Source organism: Lepidochelys kempii, chromosome 18, assembly GCF_965140265.1.
Source record: "Lepidochelys kempii isolate rLepKem1 chromosome 18, rLepKem1.hap2, whole genome shotgun sequence".
In the NCBI taxonomy this organism is placed as follows: domain Eukaryota; kingdom Metazoa; phylum Chordata; order Testudines; family Cheloniidae; genus Lepidochelys; species Lepidochelys kempii.
In genome coordinates this window covers 1,445,689-1,472,079 of record NC_133273.1, presented here as the reverse complement: position 1 = coordinate 1,472,079, position 26,391 = coordinate 1,445,689, and the positions used below count along the sequence as shown (strand labels likewise).

The 26,391-nt window shown below is 46.8% G+C and overlaps 1 protein-coding gene across 17 annotated transcripts in view; it reads left to right on the top strand.

The window, feature by feature from the left end:
* The window catches only part of EIF4G3 (eukaryotic translation initiation factor 4 gamma 3), a 440,859-nt gene that overhangs the window by 381,794 nt on the left and 32,674 nt on the right, over positions 1 to 26,391 (top strand). For all 17 annotated transcript variants that reach the window (XM_073316601.1, XM_073316591.1, XM_073316590.1 and 14 more), the window contains 4 exons: positions 16,196 to 16,311; positions 18,631 to 18,803; positions 23,587 to 23,712; positions 24,832 to 24,913. In XM_073316601.1, the coding sequence (XP_073172702.1) occupies positions 16,196 to 16,311; positions 18,631 to 18,803; positions 23,587 to 23,712; positions 24,832 to 24,913 (497 nt within the window). The remainder of the gene's footprint in view (positions 1 to 16,195; positions 16,312 to 18,630; positions 18,804 to 23,586; positions 23,713 to 24,831; positions 24,914 to 26,391) is intronic.

Sequence of the window (26,391 nt, the reverse complement as noted above, 5' to 3'; positions counted from 1 at the left end):
TAGTGTAAATAGATAGTTCCTATTGTTGAAAGACATCTTCGCCCCAGGGACCAGGCATGCTTCAAGCCTTGTGCCTCCTGCAGTAAACCTATGTCCTTAAGTGAGTCTTACTCCAGCTGCTTTAAGTGCTTGGGGAAAACGCATGTGAGGAACTAGTGCCAGATCTGTTGGGATTTCAGACCTCGCACTGAAAAGGACAGAGACATCAGGCTGAAGACTCTCCTCTTGGAAGTTGTCCTCAGACCAGTCTCAGAACGAAGCCACTCTGATTCAGCGCTGCATACTTGAGTGTCGGTGCGAAGCGCTTCCCTGGCACTGAGCTCTTTGCAGCACCGTTCACCAATTCTCTGGTGCCAAGAAAGAAGCCCAAGAAGCAGCACACCAACAGAGGGTGCTCACCGGTGCAGAAGAGAGATAAGCGGGGGGAGGAAAGCATAGTGAGACCTGTGCTGGGCCACTCTTCTGCTTCTGGGCTCATGCTGGCACTGTCAACTCTGCCTAGGGCATTGAGTCCTGTGCAGAACCCTCAGTTGACACCAGGAAGCCACCATGGTACCAGCGGTCTGATGGTATCATTGACTCCAGAGGCTTTCCAGTTGGCTACGGACCTACTTTCTCTGCCCGTCCTGCCAACCCCAATGGGGTGCCTGTCAGCTCCAGCATCTGTAAGCAGGAGGGAACAAGGAGCGTAAGGTGGCTTCCTGGCTCCAAGCCTCTCAGCTCCTTCTTGGGCAAACCTTCCCTGATCCCAGTGTCCCGATCTCTTGTGCGTCACTGGTCCCCGGAACCCTAGCACCATATATGGAGGTAGAAGCAGGTACTGCTCCACCGTGGTCGCCAGGAGAAAACTCCTCTTTGGGGTTCAAAGGGGACCCTTATGTGCCACCGAAAGCCCACCACCGGTACCAAGCATATGCACCACCAGCAGGCCTTTTGAAGGTGCACCCAATGGGTCCTGTATCAGTCACCATTTCAGATTCACCTCCCCTTTTATTTTTGGACCATCTGTCACCCTTCAGCCTGGCATGGTCATTCATAACATCAGACCACTGAGTCCTGAGCAATTCCCTTCCACCCCCTATCCCCATCACTCCTCAGGGACCCTTCTCACAAGCAAATCCTCATCTAGGAGATGCAGTCCCTCCAACGTATGTGGGCCATGGAGGGAGTTCCTCAAGACTTGAGTGGGAAGGGGTTTTATTCCCGGTATTTCCTAATCCCAAAGGACAAAGAGGGCCCCGCCCAGCTCGGACCTGCATGGCCTCAACAGATATCTCAGTAAACAAAGGTTCCCCATCGTCTCCCTGGCCTCCATCATTCCCTTCCTGGGTCCAGGAGTCTGATACGCCACCCAGGTCTTAAAGGACACATACTTTCACATTTCTATCTTCCGTGGCCACACAAGATTTCTCAGGTTTGTAGTGGGTCAACACCACTACCAATTGACTGCCCTCCCCTTCGACCTATCGGCAGCCCCACGGATTTTCACAGTGTATGGTGATAGTAGCAGCCTTCCTCAGGCAGCGAGGCATACAAGTCTACACATACTTCGACGACTGGCTGATCAAAGGTCAGTTGCAGGCTCCAGTACAGAACAGCATCAGCATAGTCCGAGCCACCTTCAGAGCGCTGGACCTGCTGATAAATGAGCAGAAGTCAACTCCTGTCCTAGTTCAGAGAACAGAATTTACTGGGGAATTTACCCAATTCCAGACCATGTCAGACCTGATATCCAAGGTCATGGCCCACCCAGTCATGACAGCTCGGATGTGCCTCAAGCTTCTGGATCATATGGTGGCTTGTACTTACGTGGTTCGGCATGCAAGGCTGTGCATCAGGCTCCTCCAGATGTGGTTAGCATCAGTTTACTCCCTGAGCAGACACCACTTGGACTTAGTGCTCATGGTCCCTCCCTAAGCTGGTGGAAAGACCCAAGATTAGTAATGATGGGGGTGCCCTTTGTTACCCCTCAACCATCAATAACCTTAATCTCAAACATGTCTGACCTAGGGTGGGGTGCCCACCTTAACAACGTCAGGAGTCAGGGCCTCTGGTCCCAAGAAGAATTCTCCCTGCACATAAACAACAGGTTGCTCAGGGAGGTATGCTTAACATGCCAAGTGTTCCTCCCCCAGATCTCAGGTGAGGTGGTGCAAGTCCTTACAGACAGTATTGCAGCCATGTTTTATATCAACAAGCAGGGAGGGGCTTGATCTTTGGCCTTGGGTCAGGAGGCCATCTGTCTGTGGGACGTCTGCACGAAGCACTCCATCTCGAGGCGTCACGTCTCCTGGGAGCCAGGAATATATTGGCGGAGCACCTCAGCAGATCCTTCTCCCACCACGAGTGGTCCCTTCACCCACAGATTACCAGATTCATCTTCCAAAGGTGGGGGTCTCCCCAGGTGGAGCTGTTCACCGCCAGGCAGAACAGGAAATGCCATCAGTTTTGTTTACTGTGCAGACACAACCCAGGCTCTCTTTCCAACACCTTGCTATTCTTGTGGATAGGCCACCACCTGTACACCTTTCCCCCAATCCTCTTGGTTCACAAGGTCCTCCTAAAAATCAAACAGGACAAGGCAAGAGTTATTCTGATAGCACCATCACGGCCACGCCAGCATTGGTTCGTCATGCTCCTGGATTTCTTGGTGGCAGCTCCACTCTCACTCCCACTCTGTCTGGACCTGGTTTCAGAAGCCCACAGCTGGTTACTTCACCCAGACCTCACCTCACTGCATGGATGCTGCATGGCTGAACCCTGAAGAACAGGCCTGCTTGGAACAGGTTCGGCAGATCTTGCTAGACAGTAGAAAGCCTTCCACCAGGGCTGCCTACTTGGCCAAGTCATAGAATCATAGAATATTAGAGTTGGAAGAGACTTCAGGAGGTCATCTAGTCCAATCCTCTGCTCAAAGCAGGACCAACACCAACTAAATCATCCCAGCCAAGGCTTTGTCAAGCCGGGCCTTAAAAACCTCTAAGGATGGAGATGCCAGTGCTTCACCACCCTCCTAGTGAAATAGTGTTTTCAAATATCCATCCTAGACTCCCCCATTGCAACTTGAGATCATTCCTTCTTGTTCTGTCATCTGCCACCACTGAGAACAGCCTAGCTCCATCCTCTTTGGAACCCCCTTTCAGATAGTTGAAGGCTGCTATCGAATCCCCCCTCACTCTTCTCTTCTGCAGACTAAATAACCCCAGTTGCCTCAGCCTCTCCTCATAAGTCATGTGCCCCAGCCCCCTAACATTTTCATTGCCCTTTGCTGGACTCTCTCCAATTTGTCCACATCCCTTCTATAGTGGGGGGACCAAACCTAGATGCAATACTCCAGGTATGGTCTTACCAGTGCCGAATAGTGAAAGTATTTCTTCTGTTGCTTCTGAATGTGCTCTCTCTCCATCTCAATCTTCCCTTCGGTCTACCTTGGACTACTTGCTGCATCTAAAACAGCGGGCCTGGCCCTCTCATCTATTAAAGTGCATTTGGCAGCCATATCAGCCTTCCACACTCCAGTGAACAGCAGGTCACTGTTCTCCCACAAGGTGACGGTCTGGTTTCTAAAGGGGCCAGGAAGACTCTGCCCTCAGATACACAAGCCAACCTCCCCAATGAGACTTAAACCTGGTTCTGTCGAAGCTCATGGATCCCCCCTTCATGCCGTTAGCATCATGCTCCCTGATATTTCTCTTCTGGAAGGTCACCTTCCTGGTGGCAATCACCTCAGCCAGAAGGGTCTCTGAGATCAAGTCCTTTATTTCAGTCCCACAGTACACCGTGTTCTCCTTCAAGGACAAGGTCCAACTGTGCCCCCATCAGGACTTCCTACCAAAGGTGATGTCTCAATTCCATAACAACCAGGTCATTTTCCTAACAGTCTTCTTTCTGAAACCTCACAAAAACTCTGAGGAATGACAGCTTCACTTGTTAGATATTAGCCTGGCCTTCGCCTTTTATATTGAGAGGACTAAACCCACAAATTCACTCAACTGTTCATCCACACAGAAAGAATGAGAGGGCTATCTGTGTCAACCCAAAGGATCTCATCCTGGATAAATGCCTGCATTCGAGCTTTCTATGAGCAGGCAAATATCCCATCTCTGGCCATCTTAACTGCTCATTCCACAAGAGCCCAGGTTTCGTCAGCAGCAGTCCTTGCACAAGTCCCAATCCAGAACATCTGCAGAGCCGGTCATGGTCACCGGTGCATACCTTTGCATCCCACTACACCATCACCCAACAGGCCTGAGATTATGCCAGTTTCGGAAGAGCAGTGTTGTAATCAGTATGTCCTTTAACTCCAAGCCCACCTCCTTGGGTATTGCTTGTGAGTCACCTAATATGGAATGGACTTGAGCAAGCACTCAAAGAAAAAATGGTTACTAACCTTTTGTAACTGTAGTTCTTCAAGTTATATTGCTCATATCCATTCCATAACCCACCCTCCTACCCCTTTGTCAGAGTTAACCAACAAGGAACTGAGAGAGGATGTGGAGTCAGCGGCACCCCTTATATCACCGCATAAGACATGGCTCCAGAAAGTGCTAGATCTGGCCCAATGGACCTCACTGAGGGAAAAATCTCCAGCAACAATACACGTGGCATGCACACACCTAACATGGAATGGACATGAGCAACACATCTCAAAGAACAACTGTTACGAAAGGTTAGTAACCATTTTATTTGTCTGCAAAAGTAACTGGGACCCAGTTTTCTGTATAATTGCCTTTTCCATGTCTTGTTGCTCTTGCTGTCAGTTCCTGGGATAGTTCTCCCTAGGACCAGTGGAAGATATAGTCTCAGTTCTGATCTCATGTATCTGGAGCCTGTTGCCTGGGGTGGTTGGTCAGATCCCAAGCCTGGTGAGGTTCGGGCACAGTGTAAGAGTCATCTGTTTGGCTAGACCTTTAATTGATTGTTGGACCCGTCTATCAGCAGGATGTGGTCATTTTAGAAATAACTATTTTTGTTGGATATTGTGTTTGTGTTAATTTTTATAAGGTGCCAAGGTAATGGACACAACTAAGAAATAAAAATGGGGCTGAGTCCTGGTTGCCCAGTCACCACCTTGCTGTCTTTGCACCTTCTCAACAGTTGAGACTAGCCAAGATGCTTCTGTTAATGGTCCCAGGATGGAATGCTGAGGCATAGCATTTTCAGTGGAAGGCCTTTAACTCTCAAACTTTATCTGCCTGGGCCAGAACCTATGAACTATCTGAAGGGTAACAAGAAGGGTTTCTACAGGTATGTTAGCAACAAGAAGAAGGTCAGGGAAAGTGTGGGACTCTTACTGAATGGGGGAGGCAACCTAGTGATACATGATGTGGAAAAAGCTGAAGTACTCAATGCTTTTTTTGCCTTGGTCTTCACAGACAAGGGAAGCTCCCAGACTGCTGCACTGGGCAACACAGCATGGGAAGGAGATTAGCAGCCCTCAGTGGTGAAAGAGCAAGTTAAGGACTATTTAGAAAAGCTGGACGTGCACAAGTCCATGGGTCCAGATCTAACGCATCCAAGGATGCTGAGGGAGTTGGCTGATGTGATTGCAGAGCCATTGGCCATTACCTCTTAAAATTCGTGGCAATTGGGGGAGGTCACAGACAATTGGAAAAAGGCAAATATAGTGCCCATATTTTAAAAAGGGAAGAAAGAGAACCCGGGGAACTACAGCCTTACTTCAGTCCCCGGCAATATCATGGAGCACGTCCTCAAGAAATCCATTTTGAAGCACTTGGAGGAGAGAAAGGTGATCAGGAACAGTCCACATGGATTCACCAAGGGCAAGTCATGCCTGACAACCTGATTGCCTTCTATGATAAGATAACTGGCTCTGTGGATATGGGGAAAGCGGTGGATGTGATATATCTTGACTTTAGCAAAGCTTTTGATACCATCTCCCACAGTATTCTTGCCAGCAAGTTAAAAAAGGATGGATTGTATGAATGAACGATAAGGTGGATAGAAAGCTGGCTAGATTGTTGGGCTCAATGGGTAGTGATCAACGGCTCGATGTTTAGTTGGCAGCCGCTATCAAGCGGAGTGCCCCAGGGGTCGTTCCTGGGGCTGGGTTTGTTCAACATCTTTATCAATTTATCTGAATGATGGGATTAATTGCACCCTCAGCAAATTCGCAGATGATACTAAGCTGGGTGGAGAGATAGATACGCTGGAGGGTAGGGATAGGGTCATAGAATCATAGAATATCAGGGTTGGAAGGGACCTCTGAAGGTCATCTAGTCCAACCCCCTGCTCGAAGCAGGACCAATTCCCAGTTAAATCATCCCAGCCAGGGCTTTGTCAAGCCTGACCTTAAAAACCTCTAAGGAAGGAGATTCTACCACCTCCCTAGGTAACGCATTCCAGTGTTTCACCACCCTCTTAGTGAAAAAGTTTTTCCTCATATCCAATCTAAACCTCCCCCACTGCAACTTGAGACCATTACTCCTCGTTCTGTCATCTGCTGCCACTGAGAACAGTCTAGAGCCATCCTCTTTGGAACCCCCTTTCAGGTAGTTGAAAGCAGCTATCAAATCCCCCTTCATTCTTCTCTTCTGCAGGCTAAACAATCCCAGCTCCCTCAGCCTCTCCTCATAACTCATGTGTTCTAGACCCCTAATAATTTTTGTTGCCCTTCGCTGGACCCTCTCCAATTTATCCACATCCTTCTTGAAGTGTGGGGCCCAAAACTGGACACAGTACTCCAGATGAGGCCTCACCAATGTCGAATAGAGGGGAACGATCACGTCCCTCGATCTGCTCGCTGTGCCCCTACTTATACATCCCAAAATGCCATTGGCCTTCTTGGCAACAAGGGCACACTGCTGACTCATATCCAGCTTCTCGTCCACTGTCACCCCTAGGTCCTTTTCCGCAGAACTGCTGCCTAGCCATTCGGTCCCTAGTCTGTAGCGGTGCATTGGATTATTCCGTCCTAAGTGCAGGACCCTGCACTTATCCTTATTGAACCTCATCAGATTTCTTTTGGCCCAATCCTCCAATTTGTCTAGGTCCTTCTGTATCCTATCCCTCCCCTCCAGCGTATCTACCACTCCTCCCAGTTTAGTATCATCTGCAAATTTGCTGAGAGTGCAATCCACACCATCCTCCAGATCATTTATGAAGATATTGAACAAAACCGGCCCCAGGACCGACCCTTGGGGCACTCCACTTGATACCGGCTGCCAACTAGACATGGAGCCATTGATCACTACCCGTTGAGCCCGACAATCTAGCCAGCTTTCTACCCACCTTATAGTGCATTCATCCAGCCCATACTTCCTTAACTTGCTGACAAGAATACTGTGGGAGACCGTGTCAAAAGCTTTGCTAAAGTCAAGAAACAATACATCCACTGCTTTCCCTTCACCCACAGAACCAGTAATCTCATCATAAAAGGCGATTAGATTAGTCAGGCATGACCTTCCCTTGGTGAATCCATGCTGGCTGTTCCTGATCACTTTCCTCTCATGCAAGTGCTTCAGGATTGATTCTTTGAGGACCTGCTCCATGATTTTTCCAGGGACTGAGGTGAGGCTGACTGGCCTGTAGTTCCCAGGATCCTCCTCCTTCCCTTTTTTAAAGATTGGCACTACATTAGCCTTTTTCCAGTCATCCGGGACTTCCCCGGTTCGCCACGAGTTTTCAAAGATAATGGCCAATGGCTGTGCAATCACAGCTGCCAATTCCTTCAGCACTCTCGGATGCAACTCGTCCGGCCCCATGGACTTGTGCACGTCCAGCTTTTCTAAATAGTCCCTAATCACCTCTATCTCCACAGAGGGCTGGCCATCTCTTCCCCATTTTGTGATGCCCAGCGCAGCAGTATGGGAGCTGACCTTGTTAGTGAAAACAGAGGCAGAAAAAAATTGAGTACATTAGCTTTTTCCACATCCTCTGTCACTAGGTTGCCTCCCTCATTCAGTAAGGGGCCCACACTTTCCTTGGCTTTCTTCTTGTTGCCAACATACCTGAAAAAACCCTTCTTGTTACTCTTGACATCTCTCGCTAGCTGCAGCTCCAGGTGCAATTTGGCCCTCCTGATTTCATTCCTACATGCCCGAGCAATATTTTTATACTCTTCCCTGGTCATATGTCCAACCTTCCACTTCTTGTAAGCTTCTTTTTTATGTTTAAGATCCGCGAGGATTTCACCATTAAGCCAAGCTGGTTGCCTGCCATATTTACTATTCTTTCGACTCATTGGGGTCCAGAGTAACCTATACAAATTGGAGGATTGGGCCAAAAGAAATCTGATGAGGTTCAACAAGGACAAGTGCAGAGTCCTGCACCTAGGAAGGAAGAATCCCATGCACGGCTACAGGCTGGGGACCGACTGCCTAAGCAGCAGTTCTTCGAGTGCTTGCTCGTATCGATTCCAATTAGGTGTGTGTGCACCACGTGCACAATCATCAGCAGATTTTTACCCCAGCAATACTTGGTGGGTCGGCTGATGCACCCCCTGGAGTGGCACCTTCATGGCACCAGATATATGCCCCAGCCGACGCAGCACCCCATCAGTTCCTTCTTATCGCCCGTGACGGTCGTTGGAACTGTGGAGCGCAGCGTAGCTGATCTCACTTTCTCTAGCTTTCTCTCTTAGTACCTGTTAATAGTTGTAATTAGTTCTTAATAGTTGTTTATACTTGTTAGTAGTTAGTGTAGTTAGATTAGTGTACTTAGTATGGTGGAGCGGGGTCTTCTCCCCCTCCCCTGTCTCGGTACCGGGGCCCATGCCTGGGTCTCTGGTCTTCAAACCCTGCTCAGCTTGCCTGAAGCCGATGCCAACGGGAGACCCCCATGACTCTTGCCTAAGGTGTCTGGGGGAATCTCACCAAGCGGACAAGTGCCGCATTTGCAAAGCGTTCAAGCTGAGGACCGAAAAGGAGCGGGACTTTAGACTCAAGCAGCTCCTTATGGAGGCGGCACTTGGCCCGGTCCCTTCCTCTGCACACCGGGACTCGTCGTCGTCTTCGGTGCGGAGTGCCCCTGCAGCACCGACTGGTCCGGCACCACGTTCAGACTCTGATAGACTCACAGCGTGGGAAGGCACCCCCAGAACCTCCACCACCGCGGCACCAGTCCCTGTCTCCAGGCCAGAAGAAGAAGCAGCCCAAGCAGATGCCGACTGCTTCTTCTTTGTCGGTTCGACAGCCACTGACACTTCCCGCACCGCAGTCGGAGCCGCGTCCATTGCTGGAGCGCACAGGACAAGTAACGGCTCCTGCACCACTGACTCCAGTGCCGCAAGGCCCGTCGAGTCCGGTGCATATAAGCTCACCGGCGCACACCACGGTCAAGCTAAGGCTGCCCTCCATGCCGGAGACCTTCTCACAGAGCCGACTCCCCTGCAGCCGGCGGCACCTCTGGTGCGGGCGGTGCCGTCGAAGGGAAAACCGTCCCTGATACGACTGCCGTCGCCGAATGAAGCAGGGCGGCACCAATCCCAGTCCCGATCTTGGTCCCAGCACCTTTCACAGCGTCGCTTGCAGTCCCGGCACTGATCCCGTTCTCGGCGCCGGTCGTACTCGCGACGCCACTCCGGCTCGCAAAGATCCGAATCGCGGTACGGCCAGTACCGATTGGACACTCTGCTCTGCACCGCTCCCGCTACCAGTCAGAGCAGCACTCGACCTGGAGCCGATCCTGGCGCCGATCTCATCGAAGGTCACCGTCAAGATCCAGATCAGGCTTCCAGTACCGATACGACTGCAGGCACCGATAGACGTCTCGGTACCATTCTACATCACACCACCGGTCCCCGGCACCGTACAGCACTGGGGTACTCTGCACCGACAAGTTGGGCACCGCCTTGGCCGTCTCGCTCTGCCTCCACATTGTCACGCTTACAAGGTGGCCACCATGCCCAGGACCAGGGCGAGGACGGTGCAGGCCAGTGGCTGGACGAAGACCAGGACTGGGGCCAAGGACTTCCGCAGTGGTCTTTTTGGACCCCCGGGCATACCATCAGGCCCAAGGGGTTCCTTCGGGGCTTCCCACTCCGCCCCTTTGGAGCCCCGAGTACTGGAGGCCACTGTGTCTTCCCCCCCCCCCCCCAGGAGTTCTGAGGGGACTGCTCCAGCGCCAACACAGGCCCACGTCCCTAGCGTGGTGGACCTTGGGCAACAAGTTCCTCCACATGAGGACCCCACACAGGATCCCTTAATCCTGCTTAATCCTAGGGGTATCTTCCTCGTCCTCACCTGATGAGACAGTGGCAGGGACTACGATTTTGGGCCGTCCTCCTATGGACCTCCGCTCACACCAGGAGCTGCTCCGCAGAGTGGTGCACAATATGAACCTCCAGGTAGAGGAGGTAGTGGAGGTAGAGGACCCAGTTGTTGACATTCTGTCCAGGGAGGCACGGTCCAGCGTGGCCCTCCCATCATACGGACTATACAGGCCAATGCCAAGACAGTCTGGCAATCTCCAGGCTCTATTCCACCTATGGCCAAGGGGGTGGAAAGGAAGTACTTTGTCCTCTCAAAGGAGTACGAGTACCTTTACATGCACTGCCAACCGTGTTCCCTTGTCGTGGCTTCAGTCAACGAGAAGGAACGGCACGGTCAGCAGGCCCTGGCACCTAAATCAAAGGACGCTAGATGCCTAGACTTGTTTGGGCACAAGGTAAAGTTGAAGTTCCGCATAGTCTCTCTCGGGACCATTATTCCTTCCTTAGATCCTGGAGACTGGTACGCCGCCCTCGACACGAAGGACGCGTACTTCCACATTGCGATCTACCCAGCGCACAGACCCTTCCTTCGCTTTGTGGTCAATCAACTGCACTTTCAATTCACCGTCCTTCCTTTTGGCCTATCAGTGGCCCCCAGGGTGTTTACCAAGTGCATGGCTGTTGTGGCTGCCTCCCTTCGTCGACAACGGATCCAAGTGTTCCCCATACCTCGACGACTGGCTTATTCGTGGCCACTCCAGGGATCAGGTGCAGTCTCATGTCCAGCTCACCATGAACATGTTCAATCGACTGGGCCTCCTGCTCAATGTTGCAAAATCTACTCTGGTACCAATCCAGAGGATAGAATTCATAGGAGCAGTCTTAGACTCAGGCCTAGCCCTAGCACTTCTGCCGGAAGCACTCTTCCAATCCCTGGTGAGCATCGTCCACAGCCTGCAAAACTTCCCAACCTTGACCATGAAAACATGCCTATGCTTCCTGGGACATATGGCCTCTTGCACGTATGTGACCATGCACGTCAGGCTGCGACTACGTCCACTCCAGTCCTGGCTATCAACAGTATACCACCCAGGTCACGACAGCTTGAGGACGGTGGTTACCATCCCGCCAGGGATATTAGCCTCTCTAGGCTGGTGGCTGGACCCCAAATCAGTGTGCGAAGGGGTGCCATTTCACTCCCCGCAGCCCTCCATGTCCCTAGTCACGGATACATCATCCCTGGGATGGGGAGCCCACCTCGGGGTCCTCCATACACAGGGGCTATGGTTGGCAGGAGAGATATCCCTGCACTTCAACGTACAGGAACTCAGAGCTGTGCGCCTGGTGTGTCAGGCATTTTGAGAGCGCATTCAAGGCCGTTGTGTTGCAGTCCTCACACACAACACAACGGCCACGTTTTTACATCAACAAGCAAGGGGGAGCCCGGTCATCCCCCCTCTATCAGAAGACCACTCGTCTGTGGGAATTCTGTATAGCCCACTCAATCCATCTGGTGGCATAGTTTCTCCCAGGAGTCAAGAACATCTTAGCAGACCACCTCAGCAGATCATTACAGACTCACGAGTGGTCAGTTCGCCCGGACGTCATCCACTCTGTCTTCCTGAAGTGGGGCTTTCCCCTGATAGACCTATTTGCCTCTTGCAAGAATCGGAAATACCAAGTGTTCTGCTCTCTACAAGGACACTCTCCGGGTTCCCTGTCGGACGCCTTCCTAATACAGTGGAAGGATCACCTGTGCTACGCCTTCCCTCCATTCCTGCTAGTCCACCGGGTCCTGCTCAAGCTGCACAGGGACAGAGCCCGTCTGATTTTGGTCGCCCCAGCATGGCCCAGACAGCACTGGTATACCACTCTCCTAGAGCTGTCGATGGACACTCCAATTTCACTTCCGCTGTGGCCAGACCTGATCACTCAGGACCACGGACGATTGTCATCCCGACCTGCGATCTTTTCACCTCACAGCATGGATCTGAGCTGTGCTGCTCTCGCTTGGTACAGCAGGTCCTTTTGGGAAGCAGGAAGCCCTCTACCAGGTCAAAGTACTTAGCCAAGTGGAAGCGTTTTTCCTGCTGGTGTGCTCAGAGTCATATAGCCCTGCTACAGGCGTCAGTACCTATCATCTTGGACTACCTCCTGTCCTTAAAACAGCAGGGCTTGGCAATATTATCCATCAGAGTGCACCTGGCAGCTATTTTGGCTTTCCACCCGGCCGAAAACGGGCGTTCTCCAATTGGGTCTTCTCCAATCTCATGGTCAACAGATTTCTCAAGGGGTTGGAGCACCTGTTCCCACGAATTCAACAACCAGGCCCTACGTGGGATCTTAACCTGGTCCTCTCCAAACTCATGGCTGCCCCGTTCGAGCCAATGGCCACCTGCTCGCTCCTGTACCTTTCGTGGAAGACAGCCTTCCTCGTAGCTATCACTTTGGCAAGGCGTGTCTGACCTCAGGGCATTCACATCGGAACCATCGTATACAATGTTCCATAAGGACAAGGTACAGCTGCGACCCCACCCTGCCTTCCTCCCTAAGGTAGTGTCTGCCTTCCATCTCAACCAGGACATCTTCCTCCCCGTCTTCTACCCGAAGCTACACGCCTCTCGACGGGAACAACAGCTGTACTCCCTGGACGTTCGCAGGGCCCTCGCCTTCTACATTGAGGGAACGAAACCTTTCAGGAAAACATCGCAGCTGTTCATTGCTGTGGCAGACCAGATGAAGGGCCTTCCGATCTCCTCCCAGTGCATCTTGTCCTGGATCACATCATGCATCTGTGCGTGCTATGACTTGGCTGGTGTCCCAACTACGCACTTCACCGCCCGCTCCATGAGGGCTCAGGCTTCATCTTCTGCTTTCCTGGCACATGTACCCATACAGGAGATATGTAGGGCAGTGACTTGGTCTTCGGTGCATACCTTTGCCACCCACTATGCGATAATTCAGCAGTCCAGGGGTGATGCTGCATTTGGTTCAGCAGTCCTTCGCTCCACGACATCTCACTCTGACCCCACCGCCTCAGTAAGGCTTGGGAGTCACCTAATTGGAATCGATATGAGCAAGCACTCCAAGAAGAAAAAACAATTACTCACATTTGTAACTGTTGTTCTTCGAGATGTGTTGCTCATATCCATTCCAAACCTGCCCTCCTTTCCCTCTGTCGGAGTATCTGGCAAGAAGGAACTGAGGGGGCGCTGAGTCGGCTGGGGCATATATCCGGCACCATGAAGGCACCCAGTCCAGGGGGCGCCTCAGCCAAACCACCAAGTGTTGCGGGGTTAAAAATCTTCCGACAATCGTGCACACGGTGCACGCACACCTAATTGGAATGGATATGAGCAACACATCTCGAAGAACAACAGTTACAAAGGTGAGTGACCATCTTTTCTGCAGAAAAGGACCTGCGGATTACAGTGGATGAGAAGCTGGATATGAGTTAGCAGTGTGCCCTCATTGCCAAGAAGGCCAATGGCATATTGGGCTGTATTAGTAGGAGCATTGCCAGCAGATGGAGGAAAGTGATTATTCCTCTCTATTCAGCATTGGTGAGGCCACACATGGAGGACAATAACTCCTCACTTAAAGTCGTCCCAGTTAACGTTGTTTCATTGTTACCCTGCTGATCAGTTAGGCAACATGCTCGTTTAAAGTTGTGCAATGCTCCCTTATAACGTTGTTTAGCAGCCGCCTTCTTTGTCCACCTGTTGCAGGAAGAGCAGCTGTTGGAGCTGCTGGTGGGGACTTGGAATCAGAGTGGACCGGTAGGCCCCCTATCAGCTCCCCACTCCCCTAAGTTCCCTGTGCGACAGCCACCTAGCACACTATCAATTGTCTGGCAGTTCAGCTGTCCCTCCCCCCACTGCCTCCTGACCTCTGCCTTTGAGCTGCTCCCCGGAGCCTCCTGCTTGCTGTGCAAGGGGCGGAAGGGGTGCTAATGTCAGGGTGTCCCCCTCCCCACCTCCCATCCACAGAGCAGGAGTGGGGACACCACAGGACTCAGGACAGTGGGAGCTTGCTGGCAGCAGCTGCTGTCTCAGCTTGCTGATCTACTTAAAAAGGCAGTGTACTTAGAGTGGGGTCAGCTTACATAAAGGGGCAATGCACGTCTTTCTCTCACACACAAGGTATGTGTCTTTGTCTCTGTCTGCCTTGCTGTCTCCCCTCCCTCCATTCAGGCTGCCTTGTAGAGTGTGAAGCTACATTAACAACGTGTTAACCCTTGAGGGCTCAGCTGAGTGCTAGTTCATCATCTAGCAGTAAGGCATTCCCTGGGAAATATCCCACCCTCTGACTCCATGAGCTTAAAGTAGCATTTTTCAGGAGCATAACTACAAAGTTAAGTGAGGAGTTACTGTACTGTGTCCAGTTTTGCTCTCCCCACTACAGAAGGGATGTGGACAAGTTGGAGAGAGTCCAGCGGAGGGCAATGAAAATTATTAGGGGGCTGGGGCACATGACTTATGAGGAGAGGCTGAGGCAACTGGGGTTATTTAGTCTGCAGAAGAGAAGAGTGAGGGGGGATTTGATAGCAGCCTTCAACTATCTGAAAGGGGGTTCCAAAGAGGATGGAGCTCGGCTGTTCTCAGTGGTGGCAGATGACAGAACAAGAAACAATGGTCTCAAGTTGCAGTGGGGGAGGTCTGGGTTGGATATTCGGAAACACTATTTCACTAGGAAGGTGGTGAAGCACTGGAGTGGGTTACCTAGGGAGGTTGTGGAATCGCCATCCTCAGAGGTTTTTAAGGCCTGGCTTGACAAAGCCTTGGCTGGGATGATTTAGTTGGTGTTGGTCCTGCTTTGAGCAGGGAATTGGACTAGATGACCTCCTGAGGTCTCTTCCAACCCTAATATTCTATAATTCTAAGAACTTCTGATTCTTGAGAGGTGCTATGCACCTCATGTCCCACTGACTTCAGTTTTGGGTGTGTACTCTCAGGATCTAGTACAACTGAATCCCTGGTTAGTCGTGTTCTGACTATTTTAGATTCTTTCTAGGTTCTTACCACTATGGTGTCTAAGCACCAGTATTGGTTGTCTCTTTAGGCTGTGTCTATACTTTAACATTTCCCAGTGGTGGGAAATGGAGTGTAGACAAAGCGCAACGTCTTTACCACTGTGCCACCTAACCTTGCTCAGAGCAAGTCATGATGCCACAACAGTAGAAACATTGGTGGCTGTTGACACCTTGTCTGTGCTCAAGGCCTGCTGTTGCTCTCCTCATTGGAGCTGAGCCAGTATTGGGAGAATACTGGGGAAATTTAAGAAAAGGTTCTGTGTGTAAAAGCTTTGGATTGTGAGCCTTTTGGGGTAGGGACAGTGCCTTACAATTTGCTTGGACAGTGCCTAGCATGTCATGAATGCTACTGCAATACAAATACTAAATAAAGGTCATAACTTGCAGAGCACAGTGCGAGCCCTTCTGTGTATTCAGGCTTTTCTCTGAAGTGAATTTGAGGGGAGGCATGTCCAGACCTGGAAGATTGGCTGGGGAGAGAGTCTTTGGGGGTTTGCTTTCTACTGTGGATTTTGGAATTAGGGAGATTGCCTTAGGTTTCTGACATTCACAGGCAACGTGCTGTAAATTTGCAGTATTCAGTGAGAACTGCTGTCACAGCTCAAAAATTAATTATTTCATGTTTGTAAAGTGCTTTGAAAGTATAAAATCCTACGTCACTGCCAAGCATTATGCTGAGAAAGGTGATTTGTAGACATGGAGTTGAAAGACAAGCTAAATAAGAAATGATTTATGCCTGATGATCAGATCATGAGAAACTGGCAGAAAACAGAATCTAAACTGTTTATTTTACCCACACCCTGTCATACTTCCAAATCAGCCTTCTTTCAGTCATCACAGCAGAGAGTGCCTATCAAGAGTTCTGTTCAACCAGCAGGAATGGCTGAGAGAGGAGACGTGAGGGATTTTTTAAATACTTTTTTAAAAATACTTTTTTTGGAACTGAAGATGACCTGTTTATCCACTGTCTGTTTTCTCTACCTTATTACCAGCCAAGCCAGAAACTCCCTCAGCTCCAGTAAAAGACAAATCTTCACTGTCAGAAGAGGAAATGGAGAGAAAGTGCAAATCCATCATTGATGAGTTCTTGCACATTAACGATTATAAGGTAAACAGAATGAAAACCTCACCTTCCAGAAAGCCATGGAACAGTGGGATCTTTAGCATTTTTTCCTTTCCAGGAACAGTGTCTTTTTAAGCACCCTTTTCTTAGTTCTTTAACATAAACATGGGACCTGCTGGAATTTGGATAGACGGGATCGGTGCACAACTTTAGCACAGTTCTTCGACTGTTCTGGTTCTTCCATTGCTTACGATAGAGGAAAAATAGTCCCCTTTGGGTATTTTATGTAAAAAGTTTTAGATATGTCTGTCATGACCACTGAGCAGCACTGTTATAATAGTATGTCAATGCTGGATGTAGAAAGCTAGGGAAACTAGACAAAGTTTAATTCACTTATAAGGAACCCGTTGTTCTGATCTCAAGGAAGATGAAATAATACATATTGAACAAAGTTCTCCAGAGACAGTAAATGTTGAGAATTATTGAGCAACTGTCATCACTCCATAGTTAGGGTTGCAAATGAGTTTCCATTGAAGCTGGATTTTGGCCTCTCCTGTAAAATCCAAAAGTATATTGTCCTCAGAATTGATAGACTAGGTCTGTCGCACATTTTTCGGCAAAGTTTCAAGTGACTAGGATGAGGGATTCCTGAACTGACATCCTGCAAATAGAGTCATTAAACACAGTTCCCAAATTCTTCTAAAATTTTGTAGCCAAAAAAACAGGCAGGAGAGGTAAATCCTATTGTACAGGACTCAACTTATCCAAAAGCTAGCTCCCAGGACAAATATTTGGTTTATTAAAGTCTGATTTCATGAGTTAATAAAATTTGATTTAGTGTTGTCACCAGGGAATATTTACTTAGTATCTTAGTATAGGTCATCTGAGGACTGCTTACTCTAAAAAAAAAAAATCTCCAGTCCTTTACTTTTTTTTTTTTTTTTTTTTTGAGATATACCTCCAAGTTTACCCATTATAAGGCATTTTAGTTTCTATGGTCACTAATACAATGAAACAGTTTGTTGTGGCTGGATATAGGAGTATGCCCTTTCTGATTTTCTCAGGATATTTCTATGGAGGCAGAGTTAAAGTAGTTTGGGTTCTTGTTTGAGAAGTGCAGCCATAACTGCATTTCCTAAGGGTTAAACATTTTGAGGTTGGTTATTATAGGTTTTGTTTTATGCTTTTTAGCTCCAACATTCTTGAAATGTAATAGGCACTCCAACCACTGGTATGTGTCTACAACCTTAACTTCACCTTAACAGAGTTTTGATGTGGCACATATCAGTAGAAACACCCTGGTTCTTCATGTGTTTAACCACAGTGTTTACTCTGTAATCAAATTAAAACTCAGATTTAGCTTTGTGGCATCCTCTAGTGACAGCTGGGATGTACAGCCATGGACTGAGCAGTCCATTGTATAAACCCTTAGTCACATTATCCTTGTTTTTGTCAGGCACTAACATGCACCTGATTTAAAACTATGGCCTCAACATGGAGTCTGGGACTACCTTAGACTCTGTGACCTGTGGAAAATAGCCACCTAGAAAGTCCAGACATTCATCTGGGGCTACAACAGAGGGTATGATCCAAGATAAAGGGCATTTAAATGTACTGAGTCATAAAGAGTCCACTGAAGTCTACTGTGTTTGACTTAAACATTCAGTTGAAGAGCTTCTTCTCTGATGATAGTGCAGATATTAGAAGTATGGTGTTACTGTATTTCTCTCTGACTATTCTTCAGAGTATTATACTTGTGTATTTTGTAAAGTGTGGGTATCAGAATGTAGGGGCTGTATATAGAGGAAATGTTGCATTTGCCAAATATGATTCATATATTTTCTGCTTCATTACATGGCATGTTTTCATAACATAGGAATTGCCACACCAGATTGGACCAGAATTCCATCTAGTCGAGTATCCTCTCACTAAGGTGGAACAATGTTTTAGAGGAAGAGGCGAGAACCTTTCTAGAGGACAATAAAAGAATACCCTGTCCACTGAAGAATTTTCTTCCTAGCACCTGTCAGTTAGCAACTAGTGTATTCCCTGAAGCATGAGTATTTAAAAATTCTATTAACTGTAACTATGGTCACTCTGATCTGTATAAATATCTAATACTTTTTTTTTTTTTTTTTACCCGTACTGAGTTCTCTGCCTCAGGGATGTCTTGAGGCTTTGCTAATTATGCACCCTCACCTTTCAGTTTCCCTGAATGACAAAAGTGTATCAAAATAATGTATTGACTTCAGCCAAAAGAATTAAGTGTTGTGGACTTCGTTTTAGTGAAGAACATTCTCCTGCCTTGCAAGTCTTGATGATTCCCAGAATTCAGATAAATGATTCTCTGTGTTGTTTGAACAGGAAGCAATGCAGTGTGTGGAGGAGTTGAATGCACAGAGTCTGCTGCCCATTTTTGTGCGAGTCGGAGTGGAGTCTACTCTCGAGAGGAGTCAGATCACCAGGGATCACATGGGCCAGTTACTACATCAGTTGGTGCAGTCGGAAAAGCTAAGCAAACACGACTTCTTCAAGGGGTTGGTATTCTGCCATATGAACACTTCAATTAGATCACTAAGTTCTTTTTGTGTTAATTTCAAAAACATACTCCTTGTATTGGAGGATACCCCCTTCCCAGCTTCCTGTGAGAGCAACAGTGTCCTACAAGTTTCACAGTAGCAGCCATGTTAGTCTGTATTGGCAAAAAGAAAAGGAGGACTTGTGGCACCTTAGAGACTAACCAATTTATTTGAGCATAAGCTTTCATGAGCTACAGCTCACTTCATCCGATGAAGTGAGCTATAGCTCACAAAAGTATCCTACAAGTATCCTTGGTGAAAGAGGATTTATATTTGCCCATTGAGGAGTCTCGTATAACTGGGGCAAGGGGTGTGTTAAATTAATATTTGAGTGAAATTAATGCTTGCAAACGGTGCCATATTGGCAGCTCTTTAAACTAAAGTCCTCCATCCATCCACAGAATAGGGATAGTTCTTGCAATGACAAGACAGGCTTCACTCATGCAGGACCCGCTGCCAGTGACTCAGCTCTGATTTATAGGGACCAACTCTGGAGATAAGGGTAGTATGGTGCCAAGTGCAGTTACGTTGCTTGTGATGTGGACACCTGTCCTCTAGGAACTGAAGATAGACCACCTCATTGGTCACTGCACAGGTGTTAAGATTGTCATATGGTAACTGCATCCAGATCACACTGACTTAGCCTAGATTTGAACCTGTTGCACAAAAGTAAAACAAACCATGTGTCCCAATAAGAGTAACCTAAGCCAGCCAGTACACCCCAGGGATCATAATGTAATGATAAAACCAGGAATAACTAAGAAAGTAGTGCTCAGAAATGACAGAATAAATTAATGTTTTTACATATTAAGTGTTAGTGTCTGTAGCCACTTCCTGGTGCTTTTATTTGAAAGATTGCCATATCACACTGCTATTGACTGCTTAGTGATGACGGTGTCAGCAAGTCTATCACTAACAGTGAGTTTTGACATCAAAAAAATCTAAAAGCTGATGCGGCTGGATTACATAACCTTGATTTATCAATAGACTTGGAAGGCCCTTTTGCTTCTATGACTAGTGGAGGCCAGATAGCTCATAGAGTAGAAACATTTGGTCTCCAAGTATAATGTGTGGTAAGTACACCTTCCCAGTAAAAGGCTTGCTGCTGGACAAGATGAACATTCACTTTGGAAACACATACTGTCACCAAAACACAAAACTAACATAATAGGCTTTATAATACCTAATTAAAATCTGTTGTTCCATGTGAGCTAGGGTAAAAAATACATACACAAGGGTTTAAATTGTGTGTGTGTGTGCGCACATGCAGTGACTCACAGATTCAGGATTATTCACATTGAGTCTGGTCTTCAGACCAGAAGAAGAGCTGTGTATCTTGAAAGCTTGTCTCTTTCACCAACAGATGTTGGTTCAGTAAAAGGTATTACCTCACCCACCATGTCTCTCTAATATCCTGGGACCAGCACAACTACCACAACACTGTAAACTACAGTTTATCACACTTCATTTGATATTGATAACGAATCATAGAATATCAGGGTTGGATAGGGACCTCAGGAGGTCATCTCGTCCAACCCTCTGCCCAAAGCAGGACCAGTCCCCAACTAAATCATCCCAGCCAGGGCTTTGTCAAGCCTGACCTTGAAAACCTCTAAGGAAGGAGATTCCACCACCTCCCTAAGTAACGCATTCCAATGCTTCACCATCCTCCTAGTGAAAAAGTTTTTCCTAACATCCAACCTAAACCTCCCCCACTGCAACTTGAGACCATTACTCCTTGTTCTGTCATCTGCTACCACTGAGAACAGTCTAGATCCATCCTCTTTGGAACCCCCTTTCAGGTAATTGAAAGCAGCTATCAAATCCCCCCTCACTCTTCTCTTCCGGAGACTAAACAATCCCAGTTCCCTCAGCTTCACCTCATAAGTCATGTGCTCCAGCCCCCTAATCATTTTTGTTGCCCTCTGCTGGACTCTTTCCAGTTGTTCCACATCCTTCTTGTAGTGTGAGGCCCAAAACTGGACACAGTGCTCCAGATGAGGCCTCACCAATGTCAAATAGAGGGGAATGATCATGTGCCTCGGTCTGCTAGCAATGCCCCTACTTATACAATCCAAAATGCCTTAATGCCTTCTTGGCATCAAGGGCACACTGTTGACTCATATTCAGCTTCTTGTCCACTGTAACCCTTAGGTCCTTTTCTGCAGAACTGCTGCCTAGCCATTCGGTCCCTAGTCTGTAGCAGTGAATGGAAGTCTTCCATCCGAAGTGCAAGACTCTGCATTTGTCCTTGTTGAACCTCATCAGATTTCTTTTGGCCCAATCCTCTAACTTGTCTAGGTCTCTCTGTATCCTATCCCTACCCTCCAGCGTATCTACCACTCCTCCCAGTTTAGTGTCATCTGCAAACTTGCTGAGGGTGCAGTCCACGCCATCCTCCAGACCATTAATGAAGATATTGAACAAAACCGGCCCCAGGACCGACCCTTGGGGCACTCCGCTTGATACCAGCTGCCAACTAGACATAGAGCCGTTGATCACTACCCATTGAGCCCGACGATCTAGCCAGCTTTCTATCCACCTTATAGTCCATTCATCCAGCCCATACTTCTTAAACTTGCTGGCAAGAATACTATGGGAGACCGTATCAAAAGCTTTGCTAAAGTCAAGGAATAACACATCCATTGCTTTCCCCTCATCCACAGAGTCAGTTATCTCGTCATAGAAGGCAATTAGGTTAGTCAGGCATGACTTGCCCTTGGTGAAACCATGCTCACTGTTCCTGATTACTGTCCTCTCCTCTAAGTGCTTCAGAATTGATTCCTTGAGGACCTGCTCCATGATTTTTCCAGGGACTGAGGTGAGGCTGACTGGCCTGTAGTTCCCCGGATCCTCCTCCTTCCCTTTTTTAAAGATGGGCACTACATTAGCCTTTCTCCAGTCGTCCAGGACCTCTCCCGATGGCCATGAGTTTTCAAAGATAATGGCCAATGGCTCTGCAATCACATCCGCCAACTCCTTTAGCACTCTTGGATGCAACGCATCCAGTCCCATGGACTTGTGCTCGTCCAGCTTTTCTAAATAGTCCCGAACCACTTCTTTCTCCACAGAGGACTGGTCACCTCCTCCCCATGCTGTGCTGCCCAGTGCAGCAGTCTGGGAGCTGACCTTGTTCGTGAAGACAGAGGCAAAAAAAGCATTGAGTACATTAGCTTTTTCCAATCCTCTGTCACTAGGTTGCCTCCCTCATTCAGTAAGGCGCCCACGCTTTCCTTGGCTTTCTTCTTGTTGCTAACATACCTGAAGAAACCCTTCTTGTTACTCTTAACATCTCTTGCTAGCTGCAACTCCAAGTGTGATTTGGCCTTCCTCATTTCACTCCTGCGTGCCTGAGCAGTATTGTTATACTCCTCCCTGGTCATTTGTCCAATCTTCCACTTCTTGTAAACTTTTTGTGTTTAAGATCAGCCAGGATTTCACTGTTAAGCCAAGCTAGTCACCTGCCATATTTAGTATTCTTACTATTACATAACTATGAGTTATGGTGCTCAAAGAAGTGGACTGTTGGTGAAGTATTAGGATGTGTGGTATTCCTGTGGGGGAGGGGAGGGCGAGAAACCAAACGAATGCACTAGAGATAATTGAATGAGGGTGGAGAGCCATGACATTCAGTGGACATGCAGCAAAATTGCTGAAGACTTGCTGTACTGTTCACCAAGACATGTTACCCTGAGATTCAGGGCCATGGTGTGAGAAAAGATCATAGCACAAAATCTAAACTAAGCTCAACTCTAGCAAGAAACTCTCTGCATGACAGGAAATAAACAGCCAAATTACTGGCAGAAGAGCTCAGTCAAACCCAGGATGAACCAGTACCAGAAGCCTTAATAAAGAAACAGGCATATGAGACAGCCACTCCTCAAAAACCATCCCTGAAACCAGTGAACAAGAAAAAGAATTTACCAGAATCCATTTAAAATGGATACCAGAAGACTGTTGAAGGTTCCTGGGAACCAATGAATCAGTGTGAATTTTCTGATAGAGGCACATTTATAATCCACCAGGTAAAAAGTGAGTGCCTGGTACCACTGATGAAACATGAAGCCGGTTCATTGATAATTTGGCATTGTGCTTTTGGAAGAGGTGTTGAAAATTCTGAAATCTGGATTTGCAGTTTGAGAAAAGACCTCATAAATCAGCCATAGAGCCTAGTGTTTTGGAATGCCAGGTCCTCCTGCTAACCCAGCCAAGTATACAGGTGATTTTCCTAAAAGAGAAAAATTGAACTTCTCAGGCCACATTCCGGTTTATTGACTATTTTCTTGTGTTATGTTTTAGGCACTTGATGGATCACACCTGACTTAATCAAACATTGTTCGGTTGAAAATCTTATGCTATATTTTCTATGTCCTCCCACATGTAAAATTCTGTTTGTTAGAGATTTTGTATTTAAAAAAGAAAATGCTTTTTACCCTTACAGATGTCAGGACTGTTAATGAGCTCATTATTGGGTAATGGGAGTTTTAAAAATTGTTTTCCTCTATGTTTTGACTACCACCCTCCATGGAGGGAATTTCCTCTTGCACATTCTTCCAGTGCTTCAGCATTTCCAAGAAGTAATTATGCTACACAAATACCTGGAGAGGATTGGATGGCATATCATTGGGCTTTTTTAATATAAGTCAAAAGTATATAATGCAGGGTGGATTTACTTGGCAGAAAAAAATTCAGTGAGATGGGAATTGGATTTAATATTTGGAGTTTCTCTTTTCTTCCAAAGGTTTTCAGACACCTTGGAGCTGGCAGATGATATGGCAATTGATATACCACATATTTGGTTGTATCTAGCTGAATTGGTGACCCCCATGTTAAAAGAAGGAGGAATCTCTATGAGAGAACTTATAACGTAAGCAATGCTATTTTTGTTTAGTGACCGTCATGCCTAAACTAGCCTGATTATGCTATAACATCTAAGCAACATGATTTCTGTCAGTTGACTAGACAGGAATAATAAGAGACTCAGCGTGTGAGAGTCAATGTGAGACCTTGTGAGAGGTGTTCCAGAAATCAGGTTTGCATTAATGTGGAAGCTCTGATGGTGCAAGAGCTTGCTGTTGTGCAGTCTTTCTTTCTTTTTCTTTTTTTTTTTAAGCGTTATCTACCAATCCTCTTCAGTCCCAGTTTTTTTCTAGCTGAATTAAAAACCACCTAAAGTTGTAGGACCAGATTGACTCTCAGAAATATTAAGGTCCTGATCTTTTAAAGGGATGTGAATTCTGCCTTCATTTTCTGAAGATAAAGTTTTTCACTTATGATAATTGTGCCTAGAATTAATTACCACTTAGACATCTGTCTGATTACTATTAACCAGCAGCACAAAGCTACACCCGTAAAAATGGAAAACCATTTTCAAAAATCAGAGCATTACTGTATTTTTATCATTATCACCTTCAATCACATTTATATTGCAGGTTTCAATCACATTTATATTGCAGCAGCACAGATAGGCCAACCAGGCTTGGGCCCTGTTATTGTAGCACTATACTAATATCTAGAAAGCAACAGTTCCCTGCTCCGAAGAGCTTAAGGACAGGTTTTTAAAGGTACTTGGGCACCTAAATCCCATTGAAATCAAGGACCTGCATATGTTTAAAATCTAGGCCTTACAGTCTACAAGATTCTACAGACCAAATCCTCATCCCATCAAAATAAGTAGATTTGGCCCTATGTAAAACTAAAGTATAGGGGTGTTTTATTTGTTCCTGTTGTGCAGTTTTTCTAAGTTTTAGTCTAATATGGGCCCAATTCTGCATCAGTGACGTTGGTCGGAGCTTTAACATTAACTTCAATGGGAGCAAGATGAGATCCCATATACAGAGCAGAAGTTAAAGCTGTGCAGTTTTCTGCATCAGCTTGATCCCCACCTCTCTCCTACCCCGAATCAAGAGCTGCTTTTCACAGCAGTGTAACTTGTCTGAGACAATAAAATATTATAATAAAAGTATTTATTTCTGTTCCATTCCAGAGAATTTAGCAAACTGTTACTTCCTGTGGGAAGAGCTGGGGTCTTGCTTTCTGAAATATTGCACCTTCTATGCAAACAAATGGTAAGTATGCAGGGATAAAACTTATAAATTTTGTTGGGTGCAGAAAGTAAATGGTCATGCATAAAGACAATGTGCTCGTATTCCCAACATTTAGGTATAGGTGAACCTGTGCAAATAACATTAAAAACCTGCCTTTCCTTCCCCAAATTTCAAACCAAGCCTCATAAGATTCCAAAAAGTTGGGCTACTATTTTCTTATCAAGTTTCCCCTTTGTAGGTACCTCTGCACCTGGCTTCTTCGAGAAGCTGGAGTACTGAAGTATTGCAAGAGAACCATTCTCAAAGTATTTCTGGGCTGATCAGAAACAAGTACTGGCAATCTCACATAAGGGCCTGTTGTTGCAGACCTGAGAGGTTCTGGGAGTTCGGATAAGCTTCAGATGGCCATTCAGACTTCTGGGTGTTTATCCAAACTAAACCTGCAAACTCTTGAGATTCACCTGTCTCTAGGGATAGAGATACCTATTCACCATGTTACTTCTAAAGCTGTCTTACACATTTTCACAGTTGTCTGTGCAGACACCTTGGTAGTTTCCCTATAAGTGTATCATATATTTAAATTTTTATTTCTAAGGTCAGGATAAATAATTCACTTTGTGTAGTCTTGTACGTTAAACATTCATCACCTCCTTTTTAAAGCATGGATTCAAATTAGGTCAGTTTTCCATGCAACAGCTCCTTAATGTAGCTAGAAGCTTATATTTTATTTTTTAAAATAAGTAATATGCTGCTTGTTTGGATTGTGTATTGCCATTTTCTCTATATCATGTGGGAGAAGAACAGGGAGAGGAGCCATGATCTTATGGTTAAAGCACAGCCTAAAGTCAGAAGATCTGGGTTCTATTTCTGGCAGAACCTTAGGTAAATCATGTAAGCCAAAATTTTCAGTGTTGGGTGCCTAAAGTCAGGCATCCAACACCATATTTAGTCACCTAAATCTGAGGCTTGAGTCACAGAAATACTGAGCACAAGCAGCTCCCACTGACATCTATAATCTAGCTCTGAAAATCAGGCCACATTTATAAAGTCTAACTTTAGACACCCAATAACTCATTTGTATGAGGATAATAATACCTTACCAAACATGTGTTGTGAGGCTTAATTCATTAATATTTGCAAAGTATTTTGAGATTCTTGGGTGGAAGGCACTAAAGAAGAGCTTATTACTATCACTGTCTTCAGTATTGTTTATTATATATATAAACATTTTGGGGATTTCTAAAAAGTCAGGCATGACTGGACTGTCAGATGCAGAAGGTTGTACACATACTGTTGTAAAGGTAATTTTCCGAAGATTTACAATGAATTGTAGGATTTAAACTGTGACCTTGTCACACACATGACGTTGAGGATTGATCTCCATACAAAAGATATCCATGTAATCATGATTTTTCTGAAGTAGACATGCTCTAACTTTATTCATGTAGAGGGATGGAAAGATAAGTAATTTCTTACTAGGGCACAGCAAGTCAGTGGCA